Source organism: Zingiber officinale, chromosome 6B (genome assembly GCF_018446385.1).
Source record: "Zingiber officinale cultivar Zhangliang chromosome 6B, Zo_v1.1, whole genome shotgun sequence".
In the NCBI taxonomy this organism is placed as follows: domain Eukaryota; kingdom Viridiplantae; phylum Streptophyta; class Magnoliopsida; order Zingiberales; family Zingiberaceae; genus Zingiber; species Zingiber officinale.
Genome location: NC_055996.1, coordinates 126,641,614 through 126,668,032, shown reverse-complemented (window position 1 = coordinate 126,668,032; position 26,419 = coordinate 126,641,614). Strand labels below are relative to the sequence as shown.

General features: G+C 36.1%; 2 protein-coding genes and 1 pseudogene across 3 annotated transcripts; 1 reads left to right on the top strand and 2 right to left on the bottom strand.

The window, feature by feature from the left end:
• Positions 1–1,139: 1,139 nt before the first annotated feature.
• On the top strand, positions 1,140–2,356 carry LOC121990651 (plasma membrane-associated cation-binding protein 1-like). 2 transcript variants are annotated; one of them, XM_042544755.1, is made up of 5 exons: positions 1,140–1,223; positions 1,290–1,408; positions 1,492–1,581; positions 1,657–1,741; positions 1,843–2,356. In XM_042544755.1, the coding sequence occupies exons 2-5, from the start codon at positions 1,298–1,300 to the stop codon at positions 2,160–2,162; spliced, it is 606 nt and encodes a 201-aa protein (XP_042400689.1). In that variant the 5' UTR covers positions 1,140–1,223; positions 1,290–1,297; the 3' UTR covers positions 2,163–2,356. The 2 variants fall into 2 exon arrangements, with proteins under 2 accessions (XP_042400689.1, XP_042400690.1); XM_042544756.1 differs by having other exon boundaries at positions 1,181–1,223; positions 1,274–1,408.
• A 5,165-nt stretch (positions 2,357–7,521) lies between these two features.
• Positions 7,522–7,700, bottom strand: LOC121993495 (annotated as a pseudogene).
• Positions 7,701–9,227: 1,527 nt separating this feature from the next.
• Positions 9,228–26,053, bottom strand: LOC121989400 (peroxisomal fatty acid beta-oxidation multifunctional protein-like). The gene is made up of 18 exons (XM_042543432.1): positions 25,853–26,053; positions 25,625–25,696; positions 19,068–19,130; positions 18,924–18,980; positions 18,726–18,793; positions 18,557–18,638; positions 18,428–18,483; positions 15,611–15,913; positions 14,197–14,283; positions 13,554–13,728; positions 13,221–13,342; positions 12,545–12,708; positions 11,053–11,307; positions 10,443–10,564; positions 10,238–10,359; positions 9,868–10,016; positions 9,584–9,722; positions 9,228–9,488 (listed from the first exon to the last, which is right to left on the bottom strand). Exons 1-18 carry the CDS (start codon positions 25,944–25,946, stop codon positions 9,441–9,443), a joined length of 2,178 nt encoding a protein of 725 aa, XP_042399366.1. The 5' UTR covers positions 25,947–26,053; the 3' UTR covers positions 9,228–9,440.
• Positions 26,054–26,419: the final 366 nt, after the last annotated feature.

Sequence of the window (26,419 nt, the reverse complement as noted above, 5' to 3'; positions counted from 1 at the left end):
TCTACAAATATACTATAGCTAAGGATAGAACCATGAATATTTGAATAACAATTTAAATATTTTATCGTGATACCATATCCCCGGTACCTCATTGACAACAAAAGAAAAAAAATGATTAACTAGACTGGGTAACGTTGAGCCTTGGGTGATCGATCTGACCCCACAAAAGTTTTCCACCGACCACTAAGGTAAATCGAGAAGCGCTCACAATAGGTAATCTAAAAATTCAACATCCTTTAATTACGTGCCCTATTTGAAGAATTTTTTTTATAAATTCATCATAATTAAAACTAGAACTACGAATATTTTAATGACAATCTAAATACCCAGTCAATACAACATTGACAACCAAAGAACTCTTTAATGGGGTGGGTAAGAAACCGGATACCTGCATTATTTATTTTTTAAAAAAAAAACCTGCATACGTTAAGATCTATGAGGAAATTTTTATATTGTTTTTTTTCTGGTAGATTAATTTTTATAACTTTAGGGACGCAGCTGCGTAATCGTCTTCCTATCCTCTCCGTGCTATTGCCCCCACCGTGCCGATCTGGATTCCCTCTATTAATCCAAATGATTAAGTATTATGATTGGGATTGATTTGTCCAGAACTAATTATCATACATCGTTAATTAAAAAAAATAATGAATCAGATAACATCCAATCTGAATTAACATACATCATTAATGCCGAGTAATCATGAGTATTATACCCTTATTAATTGACATGGAACGCATGTAGAAGTTAAGAAGTCTGTACTTAAGGAATAATTTTTAAAATTACCTTAATTTCGACATAATTAAATTCATCAAGTGCTTAGGTGTCACGTGGATGTCACATGACCTTCGTTTCCTGATCAGCGAAGCCACGTGGTGACGGGTCGAGTCCAATAAGCTGCCATGCCAGTAACAGCCCAGCGCCACCGAAGCCGCTTTCCCGGCGCAGGGGCCCATCGACAGCTGCCAACTTATTCATTGTTCCACATCTACCCTTTTTTCGTTGCAATATCTACAAGCGTGCCATCCTCGGGCACCGACAGCTTTCCCCGCCGCGGGCCTAGGACAGGGTTCTTGCGTGGTTTTGAAGAAGTATAGGGGTATTAGAGTAAAGGGTTGTACGATATGTTGCCTCTTATTTGTTCAGAATATATATAGTGCTGCAGATCAAAGAGAGGAGGGAGACGAAAGAACAAGAACAGAGAAAGAGAGGGAGATCAATTAAGAGTAAGTCTTGTTGTTCTGTGTTAATTGATTTGTATCTTGTATGAACTCAGAAAGAATTATATACAGATACTGAGATGGGCAGCATATGGAAATCTAAAGTCCTTCCAAGTTTTGCAAATGTTTTTGGTAATAGCAAGAAGAAAGCTGCTGCAGCTGAGGCTGTCAAGTCCTTTGATGAATCCAAGGTTTCTTCTCAGTTTCCTCCTCCTCCTCTTCCTCTTCTTCTTTTTCTTCTTCTTGATTGATGTCTCCGCATGTATATATCCAGGAAGAGTATGGCAGAGGGTTTGAAGAGAAGAAGACTGAACTGCAAGCTAAAGTTGTAGAGATTTATGAAGCTTCTCCAGCGCCAATTAAGGTCCATATAGTAGTTTTTCTAATCCCAAAAAGAAGAGTAATAATATTTGATTGTCGATATATGTATTACTCACAGGCTTTGGTGAAGAAACCCACAGAGTCTGGTCTGAAGAAGAACTCATCAGGAGTCAAGAAATTCCTTGAAGAATTAGTGAAGATTGGTGATTTATTGCTTAATTACCTATTTGTATCATTTATGCATACAATAAAAGCTCGCAGCATATTAATTAATTAATTAATTAATCAATTACGTGCTGCGCAGAGTTTCCGGGCTCCAAGCCGGTGAGCGAGGCCGCCGTCACGTTCGGTTCAGCGTACGTCGCCGGACCGATCACCTTCATCTTCGAGGAGGTCTCCAGCCTTCTCCCGGCGGAAGAAGAGCCACCTGCCGCCCCGGCCCCCGGAGAGCGCACCAGCAAAGAGGTAACCGCCGAGGTCATCGAGGAGACCAAGAAGGAGGAGGAGGAAACCACGCCGCCTGCATCCGCTACAGAAACTCCTGCCCTGGCCGAGTCGACGACCACCGAACCTCCACCGCCTCGGGCGGAGGACGCGCCGGCGACGGAGCCCGCCAAAGCATGAGGTGATACGTACACTCTGCTTAATTAATTTCACGGATCGAAAACACAGCTAGCAAGCAAGCCATCGCGATTCTGTGTCTATGTACGCGATTGAATTGTTATAAATTTTTTTCTCGATTCCTTCTGTATTTCTGGATTATGAACAATATCTAATGGTGTGGTGATTTCTTATAAAATCTACTGTTGTCGATCTCACTCTGTGATAGTAAAAGATGGAATCCTGTCAATTCTATATGGTCGGTCCAGCGATCATCTATAAAGAAATAAATTGTAAACTGTAGTTCATCTGTATGGAATAGATTTTTTTCCTCCGACTTTACAGACATTATATATAATCCGTGTCAATCTCACTATAGGTGATATAAGTAGGGGAAGCGATTATCGGCTTAGAGGCAAATTATATTAAATTATTTTTTAAGGGAGGTAAAATATTAAAAATGTTTTATAATTTTAAAAAGTTTGATATTTATAGGGATGATGCCCTATATACCTTACATGGCACATTGTGCACACTTAAAAAAAAATCATTTTGAAACTTTTTTTATACATAATACTATAACTCAACCCACAAACTCTAAAGGTAAATTCCTAAATGGCATAACCGCAAACTAAAAAACAAGTTAAAAAAAAAAACACCTCTCTATCGCAGATGAAGTCCACGACCTCTCTCTCTCTCACTTTATATATATAGTAATAAGCCTTCCTTTATAATTTTTTCTCTAAAACTTTTCCAAATGCATATTGGCTTATCATAGAATATAAAAGTTGGCATCGATAGCCTAAGTCTGTAAGTTGAGAGCATTGCGGAAACTGTTTTGTATATGAGATTTTGTCAGAGTATTCTTCAGTGTAAGTAATCATCATCCTTGGGGTAGAGTTTTGATGAAACAAGTTTAAAATATCTGCAAGTTCTAAGAAAGTTTTATAAGAGGAGATGTCTCCCAATGTACGTAGATACAAAGTGATATCTTCTGGCAGGTCTTTAAGTGAGAAGAGATTATCTCTCTTCTTCTAGCCTTGCAATACTTCTGATGACTGATAATGTAAAAGTCTAAGTGGTACAGCAAGGAGATATGTATCTCATCTTATTGGGCTAGTATTAGAAGAAGCAGTCATTAAATAAATTTTGTTTTCTTGTATTTTGTTATCCAAGTGAAGTAATGAGCTTATTATAAAGTTGGGACCTAATTTTTCTCGTAGTAAGTCATAAGCTTTATTGAGTGAATAAACCCCCTTATTAGAAGGGTTATCTTCTTCTAGAAGTAAGACTTTTACTTCATCCCAAGTAGCATAGAGGTCGGCATAAGCCCCAGAGAGAATAGCATAGCATGAGAATTTATTCCCAAGTAGTTTTTGAATAGTTGTAAGGAAGTAATTATAAATAGCATTGATAATAGTTATCTTTTGGCTGACTATACCAAGCGAAGTAGGAATATTTCAAATATTGTCAATTAAGCACTGTTGTATGCTATCAAGTTGAACTTGTAGAGGAAAGTCAAAAGTATCTCCCTTGCGGGAGAATTGAGGAAGTTCTTGATTGTCAAATTTCATTATCTTTTGGTAGCCATAAGTGTGAACTCTCTTTTGTATATCCATAGTTACAAATAATACTAAGTTAGTAATCGAGATAAAGTATTAGCGAGCGAATTAGCACTTCCTTTAATATGTTCCTACTGAATTCTAAGTCCTTTATTAAGAATAGCATCTGTAAATTTTATCCAACGTTTAGAGTCTACTCCTTTTCTCACTTCTTTTGTCTGTTGACTATATTTTACTATAGTCTTATAATCAGTTCTTATAGTAATTTCAGGCTTATTACAAATAAACAACAGGAAAGTTTCTAAATAGTAAATTACTGCTAATAATTCAAAATCTAAACAAAAGTCAGTCTCCCCTTTTCTTTATAGTTTACTGATGCATATTGCACAATTGTTCTGAAATTTTTGGATTATATTTAAATTTTTTACTAAATAAGGCTCCTCCCCATCCTGTTTTATATATATATATATATATATATATATATATATATATATATATATATATATAAAATAGGATCGGTTTGACTTCACAAAAAGTTTTAATTGATCATTAAATTAAATCTGGAAGCACAAATGACAGTCGACACCATGACTCAATGTAACTCAAACATGGAAGGTGAATTTTTTGTGCTTCCTGTTCTGAACTTTGCGAGAATGGAGAGTCCTGAGGGTGCTTACCACTTCCCATAACCTAGGGACAAGGGTGTAAAATACTAATAATATATTAAGTCGTTTTAAGAGAGAGTGACAAGTAACAAACTGATTGTTATAAGATGTAAATTAGTACATTTTTTAAGAGGTCGAAAAGTTATTATCAAAATTTTAGATTCCAAAATGTAAAATTAAGAGAATCTAGGGGATCAAGGACATTAATAATGACTCCCTATCCCTATTCTAACATTTTCTTAATTGATGGCATTATAAGCAATTGAAATTTGTGGCAAATGAACTTACAACGATAGATCTTCACGATATTGAGTGAAAAACTAAATTAAAGAAGATATCATCGACTTGAGTGAAAAACAAATTTAATAAAGAAAATCTCCAAACATGTTCTATTTGTTAACTCAGATGGATTCCAACTCATCCAAGAGTTCAATTATTGTGATAATTATCTGAAGGTCTCATGAAGATGAGAAAAAACAATAAATTCCAAAAGGATAGCGATGTAGGTGAACAGCCCGCCACCTCATGGATTGCCCACCCATTCGGATCATACTCATAAATAAAATTTTAGACAGATACAAAGGATTTTGCATCTCCTACTGCTCCAGAATAAATCCTTATTTTAAAGGTAAGATATCATATATATTCCCCTGCAGGAAGAAAACAACGAAGTCTCATTCCTTAAAAGTTTCAGGTTTCATTACTCGAATAACAATTAAGTCGAGACAAACACAAGCACAAAACTTTGTGTTCCCATAATTAATGCATGCAAAAAGGTTTTACTCCTGTGAGTTGGTGAAGATGAAGTATATATTGATACACACATTTTAATTTAGCCTGGCGACCAGCTTTGCTAGTAGGGATAAGACAGGCCCTACAAGGAAGGCTACAAAGGAGGACTATTAAGAACTTGCATGCCAACTTGACAGCCAGTGGAGGATATGAAACAAGGCACATGCTTTGAGCTGGACAAGTTGAGAAAAGAGAAACATGGAAGAACAGAATGGGTGGTGCCAGCCTCTGTGGGAATCAGTTACCTGTTTTTGTTGAAAAAAAATAGGGAACTGCTGCACGGGAATTGGCCATAACACTTCCAAGAACAAAGTTTAAGTTTAAATTGCTTTAGCGATTATATATGTGTTCACCCTTATCCTGCACACTTCTAGATGCCCCTCATAGAACCGGATGTCCGAAAGCACTCTTGGTACTCCAATTCACTTTTTGAGAATCAGAGCACCTGGACGAGCACTCGGGCGTCCGGACCTATGAGGGGCGTCCAGGAGTGTGCAGGCGCCCCTCACAAGTCCAAGCGTCCAGATGCCCACCCGAGAGCCCTAATTCTCAATAAGTGAATTGGGACGTCCGGAAGTGATTCCGAACGTCTGAACATATAAGAGTTGTCCAAGAATGTGCAGAGTATTATTTCTCTCTCTCTCTCTCTCTCTCCCCCCTCTATTATATTTTTATATATATATATATATATAGTTTTGATATGCTGAGTACCACTCCATTCACACCTCCACTGCACGACCGAGAGTCGGGGAGCCCAAAAGTGACTCGAGTGTCCCAACTCTCTCTCTCTCTCTCTCTCTCTCTCTCTCTCTCTATATATATATATATATATATATATATATATATATATATCAACCAAGAGTCGAGGAGCCCAAAAGTGACTCGAGCGTCCCAACTCTATCTCTCTCTCTCTCTCTCTCTCTCTATATATATATATATATAAAAGCATTTGACTATGTTATTTAGGATTTTACTTTATAGCTTAGGAGTCGGGCTATAATAGATAGTAAGTCTATAAAATTTTTAAAATAAAAAAATATTTTAGGTGCATATGCGGGGATATATATATATATATATATATATATATATATATATATATATATATATATATATGAGTGCATACGGGGTGCCTAGAACAGACACCCACACAGGCCGCCCAACATATCATAGTCTCACTGTGGTACTGATGCTACAACGTTATAACAGTTACTACATAGTAGTTGCTACAACTGTGCGGTAGCTGCTACAATGTTGTAGCAGCTATTACATAATAGCTGCTACAACGATGCAGTAGCTTCTATAACAGTGCAGTAGTTGCTACAACTGTATAGTAGATGTTATAACGATACACTAACTATTGCAATGGTGCAGTAATTGTTACAACTCAGTAACTACACAATAACTACTATACGTTGTAGCAGCTACTATGTAGTAGTGCTATAACTTATAGCAGTTATTGTGTAGTAGCTGCTATAATATTGTAGCACTTACACCACCTTTAAAAAACAACACCACAGTAATTATTGCGTGCAATCATAGGAGAGAGAAACGGAAATTTTATTTTAATTTGAGAAGAGAGAAAAAGTTGTTTATTTTAATTTAAGAGGAAAGAGAGAAAAGTTGTTATATGCATATGAGAGAGAAATTAAAAAAATAGATTTTGGCTGCGTCAGATAGCCTACGTCGGATTCCACTCATGGTCATGTAGGAGGTGTCGGACAGTACATGAGAGAAGCCGGAAACACTTTTGGGCGCCCTCGCAAGCACTCAGTCACCTAAATTAAGCACCCACAGTGGGCGCTTATATATATAGCTTTGATCTGCTGCAGACGAAATGTTATGTGCCACAATGATCTCAGTGCCTCGATTCAATTTTTTATTTTTCTTAAATCAACATTTTCTTAAATATGAACACTATACCCCATGAGCATCTAAAATTGTTTATCTTTAATACTATAACCCAAGAGAGAAAATCTTATTAGCTTAAACATATTATAACTCAACCCCTAAATCCTAAAATCTTAAAACCCTAAATATATATAATATACTCCGTGAGTATCTAAAATTTTTAATCTTAAACACTATAATCTAATAGGGAAGCCTGAACTCTAGAGGGAAAATCTTATTGACTCAAATTCATTATAACCCAACTCCTAAATCCTAAAATCTTAAACTCTAAACATATATAATATTCTCAAAACAAAACAAAAAAATACTCAATGAATCCAGGTGTCTGGACTAATGTCACGCACAAGCACACGGTGAAAGGTCTGCAATAAGTAAATAAATAAATATATATATATATATATATATAATACATGAATATACGTAAATTAGTATTCCAAGCCCATAAATTAGATTTACTAAGGGTGCGCTAGGTCCATGTAGTAATATAACACAAGAGTGACGTTCGAGAATCCAACAACAAATTACTGTAACAGACTCTCCCTCATACAAAATTAATTTAATTTTTTTATATCATATATTAAACTGATAAAAACAGTTACTACACTTTATGTTAACCAAATGGTCAACAAAAATATTCTTTCTAACGTCGTCTGCCCAAGGTATTTATAGAAGCTAGCTTTTTCACTGATGGTGTTGTCAATCCTAAGATGTGAGATTAAAGATAAGTATTACAGTACCTATTTTATATATATAAAAAAAAGACATTAATATAATTTCATTTTGAGTTTCAGTAAAATTAATTAGTAAAAAGTCTAGATTTTTAATAAAATAGTATATATATATATAAAAATTAGCCGGCAAATAACATCTTATATACCGTCAAATAAAATATAAGAGAGCCTTTAGTTTATGGGTTTCCTATTTTTATTTTCTAAAAAATGTGCTTTCCTTTTTTTTTTAGAAAATAATTTCACCCGTTATAAAAACTAGATGAGTTATTCAATAATCAATATTCCTTTCTAAAAAAGTTTGTAAGAGTTAGATCGTCCTTATAAAAGATTGCTTATAGATCCATCTCTTTCCTTCGAATTAAGACTAGAGCTATAGAACTTAGATCCATCAATCTAAGTAAGAAACAATATGTCTTGATCTTTTTTGCCATTTTATGATTAACAAAGTTCTTCCATCTTAATTGAACAATTAAATATTTATTGAGGAATAAATCTAGTTCTTATTTCTTAGTCTTACTACATTCTCTGTTTTTTTAAAAAATGTTATATCTTTTTTTTAGAAAACATATGTGAAAATACAAACCAAACATTATTTTTATAGAAAAAACACGTTTCCTACAAAAATAAAATGAAAAACGCAAATGCTCTTTCAACCTTTTCTAAGAACACAAAATTTTCCAAAAAGACAGATGCTTCAGGGAACCATCACATTGGCACATAAATACGTTCTACTCGTGTCTTATTGCACCAGTTTTTGTAACTGGTACAAAATTTTTGCACCATGTATATTTTTTAAAAAAAAAATTCCTCAACTTTAATACTATAACTTGAATCATATCCTAAACTATATATATATATATAGTCCTATGCATCCTATGCTTGTGAGCATCATGTGTAATAGCACCATAAGATAAATACAATAAGATAAGTACCATTTGATATGTAGAATAATACTTTTATATATATTTTGATATCCACTGTGGACGACTGAGCACCTATGGTACATGTGGACGACTGAGCACCTATGGTACATGTGAGATGCCTGAATCACTTTTGAGCATCCCATATACGGGTAGGGATCCTCTGGTCCAAAATCCCTGGATCACCCCTGATCCCTTGTTTATTCATTGGTGGGATGAACTGGATCCCACCTGTTTAACAGATGAGGTCCAATTCATCCAACGAAAGAATGGACAGGGACTAATAGTAATTCAGGGATCCTGGACCAGAGGATCTGGCCTCCCCCATATACACTCAGTCGTCCAAATTGGGCACCCACAGTGACATATCACTTATATATAGAGTATATTATGTTAACTTGCACATCCCGTGTGGACGCCTCCGATCATTGGAGGCCTCCTGTGTGAGAGGCACCCACGCACGTCCATACGTGTGTGTATATATATACTATTTCAATCAATAGAAATTAGCTGACAAATAACACCTAATAAAATATAAACCTTTTCTAAGTACACAAAATTTTCCAAACCGACAGTGCTTCAGGGAAGCATCACCTTGGCACATAAATCTGATCTACTGTTTGTCTGATATGTACCAGTTTTGGTAACGATCAAGAAGTATCATTATTGTCCGGTTTATTCAATGACCTTGAAAATAGTGACGAAGACGATGTTATAGGAGTTGTCAAATACGGCATCTCAACTTCTCTGCTTCGGCCACATTCTGCATGCTCTGAAAACAAAGAAGCATGGTAGGTAATGGATTTACAGTATCATAATAAATGCAGAGGAAGACAAGTGAAAAATAAAAATTGAAAGGTTCATTACCAGAGGCAGGCCTTTGATGGCCCTTTCTTCCAAGTACGCCGATGGTCGGAAAAAGTCGCCGTATGTATCAGCCCATTTGTTCAGTTTCGCGTATATGTTACCAGAGCCGACGCTGTCAGCCCAAAACACAATACCGCCCCTTCAGAGAAAACAAAATTGAATTAAGAAAATAATATCACAGTTTCAACCATGGAAATCTGAAGGCAATATCTAAAGAGATACTGGTTTATAGTCAATATTCAAAAAAGTAAGGTAGCTTTATATGTACAATCGAACATATTCACCTGTACTTGGGGAAACTCATTCCGAGAACAGACGCAATATCAAGATCAGAAGCTTGAATCACAACCCCTTCATCCAACACGCGGCATGCCTCGTTCACTACTGGAAACAAAATCATTTCCAGGACTTCTTGGTCACTGATATCAATCACCTACAAAGATAAATGTTGATGATTGGCAGTCATTAACTGCTAGCAAACAAATGACAAGGCCACTGTGCAAGTTTTCTCTCATCAACCCTGTTCTACTTGCAGTTGTTGCATTTAAAACTGTGCGCAAACACATTAGTCCTGATTCTCCCATATAGTGAAACTCATAACAGGACATACATATAAACAAAACTTATATAGATCATGGACGGGTAGTTAAGTACCTTTCCACTGGGCATTAGGCTGGCTCGCCTTCTACATTCGTCTAAGATAGTTTGCACACTGTTATCAGGCACTGGTTTTCGTCCCTTCTCATACATGTAAAATCCCTTACCGTTACTCTTACCTGTCAAGCCTCATGATAGGCAAAAAGTGAGAAAGTGGAAGTCTATTAACAGAAGGCAACAATTCAACAAGATAAAGAATTACCATGTCTTCCATTTTTTACCATCAATTCATATAATTCAGACTCAAATGTTCGCCCCTTGAAGGCAGAAGCAAATATATGTTTCACTGCCAAAGCCACTCCATATCCAGCAACATCTTGAAGTCTATTAATTTAACAAATAGAAAAACTCAAATAAGCTCGGAGTGCAGTCAAGATGTCTTAGTGAGTGTTACATTAGCCTGCAAGATACCTAAACTTACTGATTAATACAGCATATTTTAGACTAAATGTAAAGAAAGGCGGTGAGAAATGGAAGTGCCACTGCAAGAATATGGAAGATCCTCCACAACCCCAAGGCTTCTATTTCTTTGACCATGTGAATGATGTAACATGCTTAGTGTGTGCCTATGTCTATAGGATATGTAAGCGCACGAGTCGAATAAGTTCAATGACTTGGTAGATCCAATCACTTCATGAGGATCCCATAGAAAAACTTGTCTAATTGTTACAAGTGTGTAATAATATCACTTGTGTTTATGCATTCATACAGCATACTTACATAAATACATAATACATCTTATGTATACAAATGTAGTAGTTGTATACATTATCAATGTTCAAGCAGCAAAATAGGAGTCATTATTTACTTACAGGAAAGGGCCCATTGGCATGCCAAAACTGGTTAATACTCTGTCAATTCTGAACAAGTCCACACCTAGATTAACTAAGAATTGTGCTCCTTGGGAATATGGGAAGAAAGTTCTGTTAACTGCAAAGCCTGTGCAATTATTGACCACTATAGGAACTTTTCTTATGGCCTTTCCAACAGTAATGAGATCAAGGATCACTTGTGGAGATGTCTTGTCTGTTCGAACAATTTCAAGCAGAGGCATCACATGCGCAGGACTGTCGAACATAAACAAGGACAGAAGACATTAAGTTTCTAATCAATTGCTAAAAAACAAAATGGTACAGCATAGATGTAAAGAAGTATGGTTATTAGTTCAAAATTTGCACCTGGACCTATTTACTACCTCAACAACATTAAATATGTAGATGAAAGAATTCAGTTTATGATTAATATGCTTAATAAAATTCAAACAACTAGAAGTAAAAAATTCATGAGATAACCCAGTTCAGCCAGAAGCAAATCGTGATTCCTTGGATGTTTGGCTTAAAAAAGTAACTTTAAAATACCAAAGATAACCATGACTTCGGTTCATAAATGATATAAAACCTTGGATTTGACTGGGTTTTTCATAAATGATTAAAAACATTAACCTTGGATGTTTGGCTTAAAAAAACTTTAAAATACCAAAGATAACCATGACTTTGGTTCAAGAATTAGTTTTCCTCAGTCATAAATAAAAATTTGTTTTGGGGAACAAGATCAGAGTCGAATTCTTGCCTTTGAGGGGGATTCATGTTGTTATTGGATATCACAAATGAGGCAACCAACTCAACATGATAGAATTGAGATTTCACCTTCCTCAATTTCCCAACAGCAAGGGACTGATGTTTTTTTGTTTCCGTGATGCTTCTCTCCACCTCCAAAGAGATTTACTCTCATGAGCAAAATGTATCACACATTGATCAGGTATATGAAGCAACTTTTAATTTAAAGCAGGAGACTAACCATTCAAGAATATTTAGTTACTATCCTAGGAAAGTGGTATGAACTTCCATATATCAACCAATCTAATAAGTGTCAGTATAAATAATGGTGTTATAAATTCAAACTTGCTTGCAGAAACTACAATACCATCAATCACCAAAGCTTAACTTGCTTGCTTCTGGTTCCCTTGATAGCACCTCCAATCATGGCGATAAACATAGTTCCTTTCCATACTATGTTGATTATCAACACAACAATCATCCACCATGACATGACAATGTTTGCTAACTGATACAGATCTAGTCTCTATTTAATAACCCTCAAGGTTAGATGATTAATTAATATCTTTCACCTTGCCTTTTGATTATTGAAACATTTTCAACCCAAAGTTTTAAGTAAAATTTTCTCCGGGAAATGTTGCTTCTCACAATCAGTCATTTGAGGTTGTGATTACTAAATTTCCCTTAACTTTCTTGAGACAACATCCTACACTTTCCTATGCACTAAAGCAGAGAAAACATCACAGACCTGAAAAAGTGTGCCCCAATAATTCGATCCTGAGACTGTGTCTTCTGACCAATAATGTTGAGATCAATGGTGGATGTGTTGGTTGCAAAAATGCAATGTGGAGGGCACATCCTTTCAATATCAACAAATATTGACTGTTTAAGAGACACATCCTCGACAACACACTACAAAAAAGAAGAAACTTGTATGAGTAATTTTTAGAAAAGAAAAAGCAAAGCCAGAACATCCAAGAGTACAAATGTGTTGACAAAAGCACACAAAATAGTCAGGTAAACTTCTTCATGATAGCTGCAATCCATCTAGTAACTTAATTTCTCCAATTTTAGTATTAGAACTCACGCCAAAATCGAGATTTGACCTTGGAGTAGAGAACACAAGTTCTCCTTGGATTCACAAAGGGAGCCTACAATTTTCTTGCTAAAAGATAAAGAAAGTATTTCTTGGGATTAAAACTTGTTGGTCTGCTGCTGTTAAAACATTTCTCTAAATGCTGCGTAACTGTATCCAAGGTCTTTGGCTTTCATATTTTAGTTCCATGGAAAATGACTGCATATCAATCTTACCATGCACTTCTTTCAAATATACATCATTAGCTTCTTCAGTTTTTTGATAAATCAATTTCAAAGCAAACAAAGAAATATAATTTTATAATATACATTAAAGTTTGAAGAATAACCTCAATAACCATATCAACATCGATGAACTCTGAGTAATCCAGCACCCCCTTAAGAATTGACAAAGCAGACTTCATCTTTTCATGTGTCAGCAACCCTTTCTTCACAAAACCTTCAAGGTTGCCTGTCAAAAATAATGCAAGAGCAATATTCTTAAAATTATAAAACTAAAAATGATAATTTTAAACTAAGATACATAAGAAATTCCAAAGGAAAAAAAACAATCAGATCTGCAGTGACAATGAAATGCAAAGTTTTAAAATTGCTTATAAGGTATTAAATGGTAAAAGACAAGAAGTTTGGAGTTAAAAGGGAGGTTGCCATCTATTTCTTACCTTCTATAGTTTTCAATCCTTTCTGCAGAAAACTAGAATTAAGTTCTTTCAAAGTGACAGATATGTTATTTATGATGAAGCAAGTAGCTATTCCAGAACCCATGAGACCACCGCCAATTACAGCAACCTTTTTTATTTTTCTAGGTTGGAGGTTGATATTGGTGATATTAGGTACCTGGGAAAACATTTAGATGATAAGAAATTAAGAAAAAGGCGAGACAAAATTGTCTAGTTCAAATTATATTAAGGACCTTTAAATCTTAGGAAAGAATAAAGTGAACAAAAATAGTTAATTACTTTAATTAATATGGGAAATAAAGGTTGTGAGATCCCTGAGGCTGTATGATTGAAATGCACCTTCCTAATCAGAACTTCACAAAACTCAAATTCTTTTACTTTTATACATTTTTTGATAGAGGAAAGTGTACAAAATTTAAATAGGATATGAAACTAGAATCAAAACTAAATTGCTTAATTGGAGGCCTATTAGCATTCCATTTTCAACCCTCATCACATTTGCCTTGCAAAATTGGGCACTAGTTAGTGGAATACCCCCTTCATGAATATATAAGTATCAAGTATTATATGTGTCATGCTGATGATAGAGAATAAGGGTTGCATCCATAATTTCAATCAGAATTACCTTTGTAACTGCACGCTGTGAGAAAAAGCTGTGAATTAACCCTTTTGTAGTGCTTGAAAGGATCAATTCTTTAGAAATCTTTGCTTCCTGAATTCAAAATGTCAACTCTAAATCATAGTTCAATAAGGTGAAATCAGTGCCCGATAAACAAGAATGATATCTCAATCTTAGTATGCTGTCGATCTTTTTTTTAATTTTAGAAAAGGACATTGAACTGAAATTTCTGTAGTTCTCACAAGCAAACACAGACAATTTATATGCAGAGTTATCTGAAAACTCAAAACAAAATAATTTGTCAAATGTCAACTATAAGGATGAAAAGTCCCAACTTAAGATCACTACTGCAACATAGTGCAGAGGTCCTGTATTTGTCCAAGATTAACATGTTATTAGTTAAATTTATGAAAGCAAATAGCATGATGTGAACAGCTGCCTGATAATTGAATGAGGGATTTGGGGCCTTTCAGGATGATTCAAGTTTATTGCTTGCATAAATGAGAAGGTTTCGTGTAATTAATCCCAGGTTTCAAAATTGTTTTGTGTTGGTCGGTACAAACAAAACATCTCATTCCATCGCAGCCAACTAGCATGCAGAACAGATAGAGATGTGGTGTTAAACTGTGAAACCACAGCCAACTAACACAAAAACATTATTACATGGAGGCTTCTTCCTAGATAGACAGACATTAGATTTTTTTAGAGGCACAATTCTAGCTTTGGAGATGGAGGTGAGATGGTGTTTCTCCTTCTGACATCCTCATCTTCCCCTAGGCGCAGCTATAGCACATGATCATGATTCTTCTTCTGATCAGTGATAAGCACACAATTCTGTTGTTGATTTAACCTCTTAACACACAACAGCATGAGCCTATGAATGAGTAGTTAGACAAGTACTTGGTAGTTCTTCCCTCCTCTTCTTTGTCTTCTTCCTCCTCTTTTGTACGTGGTGTCTCCCAGGTTCTTCCTCCAGGTTGATGCCAACCGGCACAACCTAGGTATGCTGGTGGCACCACCAACACACCATCATGTTGAGCCAAGGACCAACATCCAGGAACAAAATGAGACTTCAAACTTCGTTCAAGCCTATTTCTAAGCTACAAATAAGTAGTAGTTGACCTCATACCAAGTTAAAGTTGGCTAATTAAACTGCTTATTCCTAAGGCCAAAGATCCAATTAATGAAATCTCAAAGGAGAAAAAAAGATACCAAATATCCTAATTCATCATTTTCAACTCCTATGTTAAAACCATTTCGAAAAAATAGATTTTAAAGCTTTCTCATGTGTTATTGGTAGCATAATGCATCAGATTAGAAAATACTAGCAAAGCTTTCTTGCACAAAATTGTTTAAGATAACCAACACTTTGTGATTATTGCAAACCCATAAAAGCAAAAAAATCAAGAATAATTCTTACTTTCAGAAGACCAGCATATCCTCCGAAGTTTACACCCTCCTCAATTGCATCAAGGCATGCTTTGTGTTGTGGCATATTAGGAGCTATCATCTTTGTCAGTTTCCTAGCAGCCTCCAGAATTTTATGAACTTCAGAAAGGGAACCAAGTCTATCGGTCCGTTGAAGTGAACTGATCCTTGGTCTTTTTTGCTGACTGATTTCCAAAGCCCAACGTCGTGAATTGTAGAGCAAATTGTTTGCAGAAGCAATATCATCAATAAGGCCATAACTTTTGGCTTCTTTTGCGATGATTGTTTTTGATAACTGCATGATATACATGTTAGTAATATGTGATCACCAAATTTTGACAGCTAAATAGAATTCATTGATTATCATTTATTTGGTTGTGATCACACAATGATACTTCTTAATTTATCATTGGAATGATGGTTATACACTTACTTTCAAATGAGGCATAATCAAGGTTCCAATTAATTTACCTATTATTACAGCTCCAAAATAACAAAGAAAATTAAGTAGAAAGAATTTCATTAGGCATCTCTAGAATAATAAGAGAGAGAGGAAAAAAAAGAGAAATATAGTACTTCAACTATTTTGATAGAGATAAATTAGCATTTATGTCTACAATAATATAGATACACATGTGAAAAGACATGGCATAAAAAGGATTGTCTACTGCTCAAAATTTAGTGAACCATTATTAATGAATAATTGTTAGCTTCCCACTGTTTATTTTAAAATTTAATAAAAGATAAATCAAAGAATAGTAATATTGGTTCTATAAAGAATTAAATGCAATTATTTCATCCTATCCTCTTCCCAAATCAATTTCAGATATAGTATATTGGTTTTACTTGTGCCGAGCAGGATATATGGCCCTTTATCTTTTGAGACAGGAAGTGGCTCCCATAGATTCAAATGGTATCCTCCAGTATTCCCAGTGTGTTTGTTTAGTCCACCTAGAGCTTGACTCTAGAACCACCAACATACACATTCCCATTTAATTGGTTTACATTCCCATGCTTTAAACTTGTGCTCTGCTACACAATTACAGAACTAGCACATTATCTTGATAGAACTAATATCATGTGTTCCAAAATAGCTCAAGTTAGTTATATTATACAGTTTACGCAACAAAAACCTCATCAATTCACAGTTAGCTCACAATTGTTCATATAAGAAGGATATCATTCAGATTAAACACGTTCAGATGACAAATTTATAAGGTCAATATGAATTTAAAGTGCACCAATACAACATATCCTTCTCATTTTATTTCAAGATCAACTAATATATCAATCAGACTAATATGGTAAATTAATTAACAAAAATGTATATTTTTTGGAGCAAAAATTTCAGAATACTATATTCATATCATAGAGAAAATATTTTTCAACATAATCAAAGTTTGAATCCATTGAAAGGGAAAGAAAATTGTATCAAGAAGAAAGCTTACAATATTCTTCTCACTCTTTTAACTGTCCTTGATCTGATGAACTAATTATAGAAATTGGTAATTTTAGCTACATATCCAATCCCTTGGTCAATCTCTCATGTGAAGGCTACTAATCATATGGTTGGATCCAAAATTAACGAGTGGTATGCAGAGTCCTTGGTTGGTAGGACTATCCATATGGCAAAGAAGAGGATTTAAAGCATCATAAGTTTCACTCTGCTGAGTACAAATTAAATGTGTATTGGCACAAAATAATCCAAATAGAGATTTCTAAAGAACGCAGGAGTTAATCAAGAATTCAAAAAAAGAATTATGTGAGTGGGTGATTAGCCAAAGTTTGCCTTGCACTCCTCAACAAGGTTCTGCATACGACGGTCCATGAATTTATCATGTTGAAGCATTGGAAGAAATTAAAGATGCATATTTAACTTGAAATTTTGTCAACAAGATAATTAAACTCATTCAGGTGTACTCGATTTGACGCTTCATTTGATCACTTAGATGGCCCTCAAAACCATCGGAAGAGGTGATGTCTATGATCTAGAGGACAAGAGCAAGGTCTATTTAGATAGCACAAGGTTGGTTATACTTATAGTTATTAACAAGATCATTCTATCATTATTATATGAAGATGCTACGCTAGCATTGTCTGGATAAGCACAAATTAATGAGCATCAGTAGTGTTCTTGTATATACAGTAGACTAAAAAGTGTATGATGTCTTGTGGGCTTGCCTTAAGTTTGTGAGGGTTGGGCTCCAGATAAGTATTTCAAAAAAGAAGGTCAACACTTCATTTTTTTTATCAATCTGGCATATGGAAGGAGACCAAGGTGTAATAAGTGTGCTCCAGTGCCTTATATTCCTTTTGAATCTCCCTAAAAATTAAGATTTTCTCTTATTCTTGTTTACAAGAGCCTTGGTCATAGCCACATTAAATTTAAAAGCTTTCTTTACTTTGGTATATCACATTTGTTTGTACAAATGTCATCGCACTGCATAAGGTGTGGCCATATAAGTCTTTCATCCCTTAAAATTGCATTCTATTTCAAAAAAGTCCATGCAAAAATATATTTGATGAATTATCTCTGTGACTAGATTCTATGTTATAATAAAGATAAGATAGAATAAAAGCATTAGTACATTGTTTTCATAGAGATACCGCTTCTCTACAGTGACTTAGTTATAAAAGCATCTGATTGTGAGACAGAGCAAATATGCAAAAATCACTATATTCAGTGCATCCATTAACTGTTTTGAAAACGTAAGAAAATATCAGTACAAGCAGCAAAATCAAGGATAATTTGCACAGGAAGAAACACAATTTAGAGAAATATTATTTATATCAAAGGGAATATACTCACAAGCAGCATTTCAGTAGCTTTTTGTAATCCTACAAGCCTAGGAAACCGTTGTGTACCTTGAAAATAACAAGGTTTTAGTGGTATACTTAGATATGCAACAGGACAAAGTGTTCTAGTGGTCACTAATACCTCCCATCCCAGGAATAACACCAAGAGACAATTCCGGTAATCCAAATTGAGCTTCTGGAGTAGAAATTCGGGAATGACAACCCTAAATTTAACACCAGAATTTCAATGAAAACTCTCTAAAAATATAACAAAGATACAATGGCTAATGATCATCAAAAACAACACAAACCATAGCTAGCTCCAGACCACCACCTAATGCAAGCCCTTGGATGGCTGCAACTGTAGGCTTGGGAGCATCTATAAGATCAGGAAACACATAAAAGTAAACCTTTGAATATACAGAAATACAGAAACATACACAGATCCAAGTACTTTATGACAATAAGCATAGGCATTTAAACCTAAACAGATAAACACTTGCAACAACCTTCAATGGTATTGACCACAAGTTCAATAGATAGATCTGGTAGAAGTGATGGATCCCCTGCACAAGTAGTTAGATAAGACAATCATGGAATCAGCGACACTAATCATAGCATATCCAACAAAAAAGTAATTTTTCACATCATGCCTGTTTTTTGAATTTCTGAAAATACATTGATGTCAAAGCCACCACAGAACTTGCCACCCTGGCCTATCAGAAAAAATGAAGCAGAATTAATCAATTGGCACAAATTAAATTAGGTCAGATTATTCTTTCTATTTTAGCTAATTGATCAATCCATAAAATAAAAGCAGATCATCTTAAATAATTGAGTAGGTTGAAAAACTGATAAAGGGTATCCTGATCGCAGCATTCCAGCATTGGCACACACACATTTTAAAAATCAATGCAGCTTCCAGCATCAGCACACACACACACACACAATGCAGTCAGGCAATGAAAAAGTTTCTTCAACTGCTTTTTCCATTCGAACCACAGCATTGTGGGAAGCTGATTGCTTTTCACATGAGGTTAGTATTAAGATGCAGCCTTGATTGAAAATGTAAAACTGCATCAATGCTCCTGCACTGTCCTAGTAAAGAAATCGATGGGGAAACTAAACTAATACTTACTTTTTCTTTTAAGAAACTATAGTTTAGTGTTGGGAGGTTGTTGGTGCAATCGTTCCCCGTGTCAAGGTTGATCAGTTTGACTAAACTTGAGTGGATTCGAGCTTGAGTTTCGATATTTGGACAATATGTTATGGACAACATGTTTGGACAATATGTTGTTGGACAAATATATGAGAAAGATCAAGGAGGACCGATACTTAACTGGTAAAGTCCTAACCGGAGGTTAGGCAAAGCAAGGTTTAAAATCTCGACCCATGTCGAAGTTTCGGCCCAGACCAGAACGATACGATTTCGGTATCATATAGTGTCGTGCTGATAAGGTTTCAGTATTTTTTATTTATATATAGTAATAATAAGATAAATATATTTATTGTGTATAATTTAAAAACAAGTTATATATTAATTTTATATAAGTTCTCCATTATTAAACAATTTAATATTGTTAGAAAAAATAATTAAATATACTTTTCTATAAAAAAAATTTGATCTATCAATAATTCAAATTAAAATTGATACATCATAATATCATAATATGTTACATTACTAATACTAAAAGGAGTGGCATGAATCAAATTGAATGGTTCTTGTAATATTTTGCTTAAATAACCTTTATAATTCTTCAATGTCCAGATTAAATAATTATAATTATATAAATTAATACAAAATACTATTTTATATATAATAATCATATAAATTATTTATTTATTTATTTAATAATTTAAATAATATATATTTAAAATAGTTTAAAAAATTAGAATATCAATTAAACATTAAATAGTAAAAAAATACAAAATAATTAAAAAAATATATAAGAATATAGATTTGATTTATTATAATTTTTATAAATTTTTAGATTTTTAAAACAAAATTTAAATCAGTAAAAAAAATTCAGAATATTATTTAATAAAATTTATTAATATTTTTAAATATATTTTTTTATTTTATTAGGATAATTTAATTAGGGTTTATGAAAGTTTCTTTAAAATATCACAGTTAAGTGGGAATTGTTTGATTTAATTAGGGTTTTGCACAATAACGCCACACCCCGCGACACGCATGACTGCGACCCAGCTGCGCTCATGACCTGCAGATGCCTCCGGTGGCGCCGGAAACCTCCCGCGATGCTTTCAGCGTTGCCAGAAACGTCGCATCGTGATGCCTCTGGCGCCTACGATGCTTCAGGGGCCCCGCGACGCTTCCGGCGACACCGGAAGCGTCTAGCGAGGCTACCTATGCTGTCGCGCACACCCGCAATTCTTCTTGGCACACATGATGACACGACGAAATCGTCGCTAGCCTGGTGTCGGTTTCAGTGCACGGGCGGAACTGTAAGTTTCGCCCGTTTAGCTCAGCACGGAACGAAATTTTGAACCATGAGGCAAAGGAAAGTTCTAACTCGAGGGTTAAGCAAAGGGAAAATCCAAGTAGGTTAAGGAGGATCGCACATTGGTAAGGAAAGTCCAAGTGGATCATGGAGGATCGCACGTTGGCAAAGGAAAGTCCTAACTGCGGTTATGCAAAGGAAAGTCCAAGTAGATCAAGAAGGACGACACGTTGACAAAGAAAGTCCAAGTGAATTAAGGAGGATCGCACGTTGGCAAAAGAAAGTGCTAACTACGGTTAGGCAAAGGAAAGTTCAAGTGAGTCATGAAGGGCCGCATGTTGGCAAGGAAAGTAGAAGTGGATCAAGAAGGATCGCACGTTGGCAAAGGAAAGCCCTGACTGCGGTTAAGCAAAGGCAAGTTTAAGTGGGTCAAGAGGGACTGCACGTTAGTAAGGTAAAGTCCTAACTATGGTTAGGCAAGAGGAAAATTCAAGTGAGTCAAGGAGGATCGTACTTGGTGATCGTAAGTCTAACGCGAAGTTAGCAAAGTCCAAGTGGGTCAAAAGGTTGATCGGACACTTAGTGGAGAAGTCCCAACAGATCACGGTTAACAGTAGAATCGGCAAGGGAACCCTAGACTTGGGTTAAGCAAGTTAAGATTGGTAATTGATCAGGTGATCGATTGAGACCTGTGCCAATCGTGAGCGTATCTCTTCGCAAAGTGCATGGTAAATCAATCAGGCGATCGATTCACCCTAAACTCAAGTGATCTATTGGAAGATGGCTTTCACGAAGCACAGTGCATTACACTATGCTGAATCGATTGGGTTGAATTCCAATTGATTAGGGATATCGCGAGAGGCTTAATCGATTAAGCTTGGATGCAAGCAAAAAGAGAGATTCATCAGGTGATCGATTGAAGCTGCTTGATCGATTGGGTAATCGATTGGGAGAAACTCATGAGTGAACAGAGGGCTTCGTAATCGATTGGGTGATCGATTAAGAAGACCCGTAATCGATTGTCTAATCAATTAAGTGATAAAGAAAAGAGTCGTTGCAAGGTTTGGACGGCTGGATGCGCTCGGATTTGACGTGGCAATCGATTGAGGGTAAGGCCAATCGATTGGGAGCCCTAATTTGCGGGATATAAAGGCAACGACAAAGATTCAAATGCAACACTGCTTCTCCATTCTTCACCTCCGATTCTTGAAGGTTCTTAGAGCAAAGTGCTGCTGTATTTCCAAGTATCAAGAGGCAATCCACAACAACAAAAGATCAAGAGCAAAGGTCCTTCATTGTTGTATCTATTTCCTTATTCTTGTTGAATTTCTTGTTGTATCTCGTATTCGCTTGTGTATTTACTTGTACGAGGCTTCTCTGCCTCCACGAAGGAGGTTTTCATAGTGTATATATGAGTGAAGAAGAGTAGACCCTTGGATTAGTCACCTCAAGAAGGAGGATACCAAGTAAAATCAAGTGTGTTAGCATTATGGAGTCTTTGCTTCAATTATCTATTGCAACAAATCATTGAAGAAGCGATTCGAGCTAATCACCCCCCACCCCTAGCTCACCGGAGTGTCCTAACAAGGACCTATTATCTAAAACTTTGGTTTTAGCTTTTTGGAGAAGACATATCATTGATTGAAATATAAAAAATTATGGAAGATACCATGAAGTAGAACAGGAGGGAGAGGAAGTGGAAACAGAAGGAAAAAAAATGTTACCTAGGCAAAGGAAGAGTACAAAGGGAAAGGATAAGAAAAAGATAACTCCATAATTACCCTCTTCGTCAACCTATAGCTGCCATTCCTTCACCCACAACAGCTCATTAAATTGCCCACTCCCCATTGTCACATTCGTTGTGTGCTCGATCTACATTCTCCATTCTTACTTGGTACCATTCTCGTGCTCTTTGCTCTCACACTCATTATTTTCGCACTCACTGTGCGTCGTCTCACGCTCTCTATTCTTCCGCTGGCTCCACTCCCAAGACAATCAACCTCATTGGCCTTGCAATCATGCCCAATTGACCTCACGGGGAGCCACCACCTCACTATGTTCCTGATCAACCTCCGCTACATTGATCATCATTGTCACAGCCATGATCAACCTTAGCACAATGTGTGTTGTGTGCTTTCTTGTCACTTGACCGACTTTGCTAACCTCAACACTCTTAGCTTAAAGATGAGATTCCACCTCACTTTCACAAAAAAACTCACATTTTTTCAAAATTTTAGGTAAGCATTTTGTACAAAATTGACTCCATAAAAGGGGTTTCAAGCCCCGTCCGCCATTCATAGGTCAACGAAAAATGGAAGCTTTTTCCTCAACACTTGTGTCCTTCTACAAAAGAAGCTTCAGTCTTCCAGAGTAAATGGACAATTAATGAGCTTCAAAAAATAGGACCTGTCATCTTTATTGGATGGAACAGTAAGGGATTAACCTATGTTCAGCCCATTTAATATACTTTTTTTGTATATTGCCTACATAAATAGATTTCACTATTGATATATTATACACTGACCTCTTTTTTGTTTTGGAATAAGCATTGGCTACTGCTTAATTTGTTAGTTGATTCAGCTGTATTGTTTTCTATATTCTTTTGACTTAACTTTTATTTATATTTCCAATTTTTCTAATATATTTATGAAATATAATTAAACATAAAATATTAGAAAAGAAAAATGAGCATAGGTCCATTTTTCAACATATATACATGAACATGAATACTAGTTGAAGCAAACAATTGTGATTCTTCAAGAATTCCCAAGAATTAACAACTAATGGAAAATACATCTATGGAAAAAAAAAAAACTTCATTTACATTTTACATACCTCCTAAAGAAAAGAAAACTAGAAATTATGATAAATTGATTTAATAAAACCTCCATTTGACTTGACCACCTGTACCAAGTCCGTTAATATCCATAATGTACAAAACAATAACCAGTTTATAAAATTACTAGGCACAATTCAACTGCATATATACAAGGCAGTGAATACAACTTCTAGCTAACAATTTTGATTCTTCAAGAATTTTGAAAGAATTAACTAATGGGAATTCACTTGTGAAAAAATATAAGATTTTGCATTTTTCATGCTTCATTAACAGAAAGACTTCAAAAATTTAAACTTACATAATTGGTTTTATAAAAATAATGAAGTCTAGAGCATTGGCGAGACTCGAGAGACCAGGAAGCCAAGTACAAGGAGGATAATCTCCTCAATCAGAGTGTCAAAAGTTGAAAAGGAAGATGTGTGGTAGGGTAGAGGCTGCAAATCCGAACTCCAAAGGAGAGCCAAATAGCTAACAATCTTAAATGATGCAAAATCACACTACCTCTTAATGGCAAAACAGGTTCCTAACTTCATAACGAACAAAGGGAAGGAAGGCTTGACTTCAGAGTTCCAACACAGCACCTTCCTAGTGGGTGATCGCATAGGCAAGGCGGTAAAGATCAATCATGTAACAAATTCAATGTCATCAAGGAGACACGCTAGTATTTGCATAGAGTTGGATCTGAAATAAAGCTTAATCTCTAGATTCAAATTTGAGAAAATTGGGCTAGGAGTTATACAACCTCGAGTATTAAAACCTACACAGAGTATGTTTCAGTCACAATGCTGAGGCTTCCCCACTATCTAAGCAAATCTGAAAGCACGGAGATCTGACAACCCATGGCAACCAGGGAGAAGTAGGTTAAGCAACCCGTGAGCCTGAAACTCTGCAGCTTGGCCATTCACGAAATCTCAAAAGACCTTCTGGGAATGATAATGGTGAATGAGATCACAAGGGAGGGAAACCGAGAGTGGGGTAAATTTCAAAGTTTTCTCTCGAGTTCAACTCTGCTGGAACTAGCCAAACACAGGCAAAAGCTGGTGAATGATATAGAGGATCCAAGTACAGCTATATAAAAGTGGTCTAGAGATGGAACTCATAGCGCTAAAACAGACTATGAGAAGCTACCGAGAGATGAACTGGCAACTCCATTTCAGAGCAGTCCGATCAGGAAGTCTGTCTGGAAATGGGTAGCCCCCAACAAGTGAGAATCTTGACTGAAAGATGATGAATAGTGGACTTTTAACCGACATGGAACGGGTTTATCTAATCAAACTAGCTGCTATGCTTGCCCAACCGCTGCAGTAACTGCTCTGCATGTCCTGAGGAACTGCCTTGCAACAAAGCAGGTAACTAGAGGAATGCAAGGCCAGAACCTACCAGTGGTCAGTCCTACCTTCATGCAGATAGTGATCAGGGCTACCTTCGTGCTTAACGTGGTTGACACAGAACTTCAAGCCATCAAGGTGGAACTCAAAATAGCCTGGGAAGATGATTCCAGGAAGGCTGTGATCTGCTTAATGGGATCGACCGGACTTCCTAAGGAAGGTTGAAAACACTACGAAACCGCTGTAAACACTGCCGTATGGAGGAGGAACCTGGTGGCCGATGCACTCGCAAGCGAAACCTTGAAAAAGATGCTCGACTTCACCTTCCTTAAAAAGCTCCTACGGGACCTGACATCAAAGCATGGATTGTCCAACGTTGTAGCTTCAACTGGCTTTTGTGATCTCCATTATGAACTAGAATTCAGCCTCAACGCTACTTTTTTTTTTAATTAAAAAACAAATAATAAATTGAGTTTATAAAACTTCCGTTTGACTCTGACCGCCCATTCCGCCAAAAACACAACGCATAAAACCAAACACAGCCAGATTAGCAAGTAAAACAATCTAGAACCAGCGCTTACCTGTTAGCACAATGGCTTTGACGTCACTTCTACTCATCGCTTCCGCGTACTTCTCCTTCAACCCAGCAACAACTGCAATAACCCATCCACGATCAATACCACAAAAAAAGGGGCGAAAGGAAAGAAACCCTCGAATGAAGACCGTATACAAACACAACAAAGTGGCGAAAGATGCAAACAGGCAAAGCAAATGTAAACCCGACAAAGAGGAAGAGAATGGGGATGTACTCTTGGAGGACAAAGCATTGACCGGAGGATTGCAAATGGTGATGACTGCCACCCCGTCACTGCCGACCTCCATGGCGACACGAACAGACTCCATCCGATCCAGATGCTAAACGAGGAGCCTAGGGTTCTACGACTTCGCTTCCGGCGCCTCCCCCGGCGGCTGCACGAAGAGCAACGGGAAGAGAAATCGGACGAATTGCGCACTTGGACCGCGACAAACTCCACCGTGACATCTTATAGAAGTGAGGAGGGACCCACGTACAATGGCCTCGTGGTTAGTACTGAGTGGTTTAACTTGGACAGGCCGATCCACAGGACATTGGGACCCAGCAATTGTGAAAATGGTCTCCTAATAACACCAAACTGTCTTCTAGATCCAATCCCACGACCGTCATACTATTAGAAAGATAAAAAAGACCACGATCATCGTACTTAAAATAAATAAATAAATAAATATATATATATATATATATATATATATATATATGATAATCTTAATTAATCTTATTAATTATTTTTTATGGGTGATCGATTCGACCCCATAAAAATTTTTCACCGATCATCAGG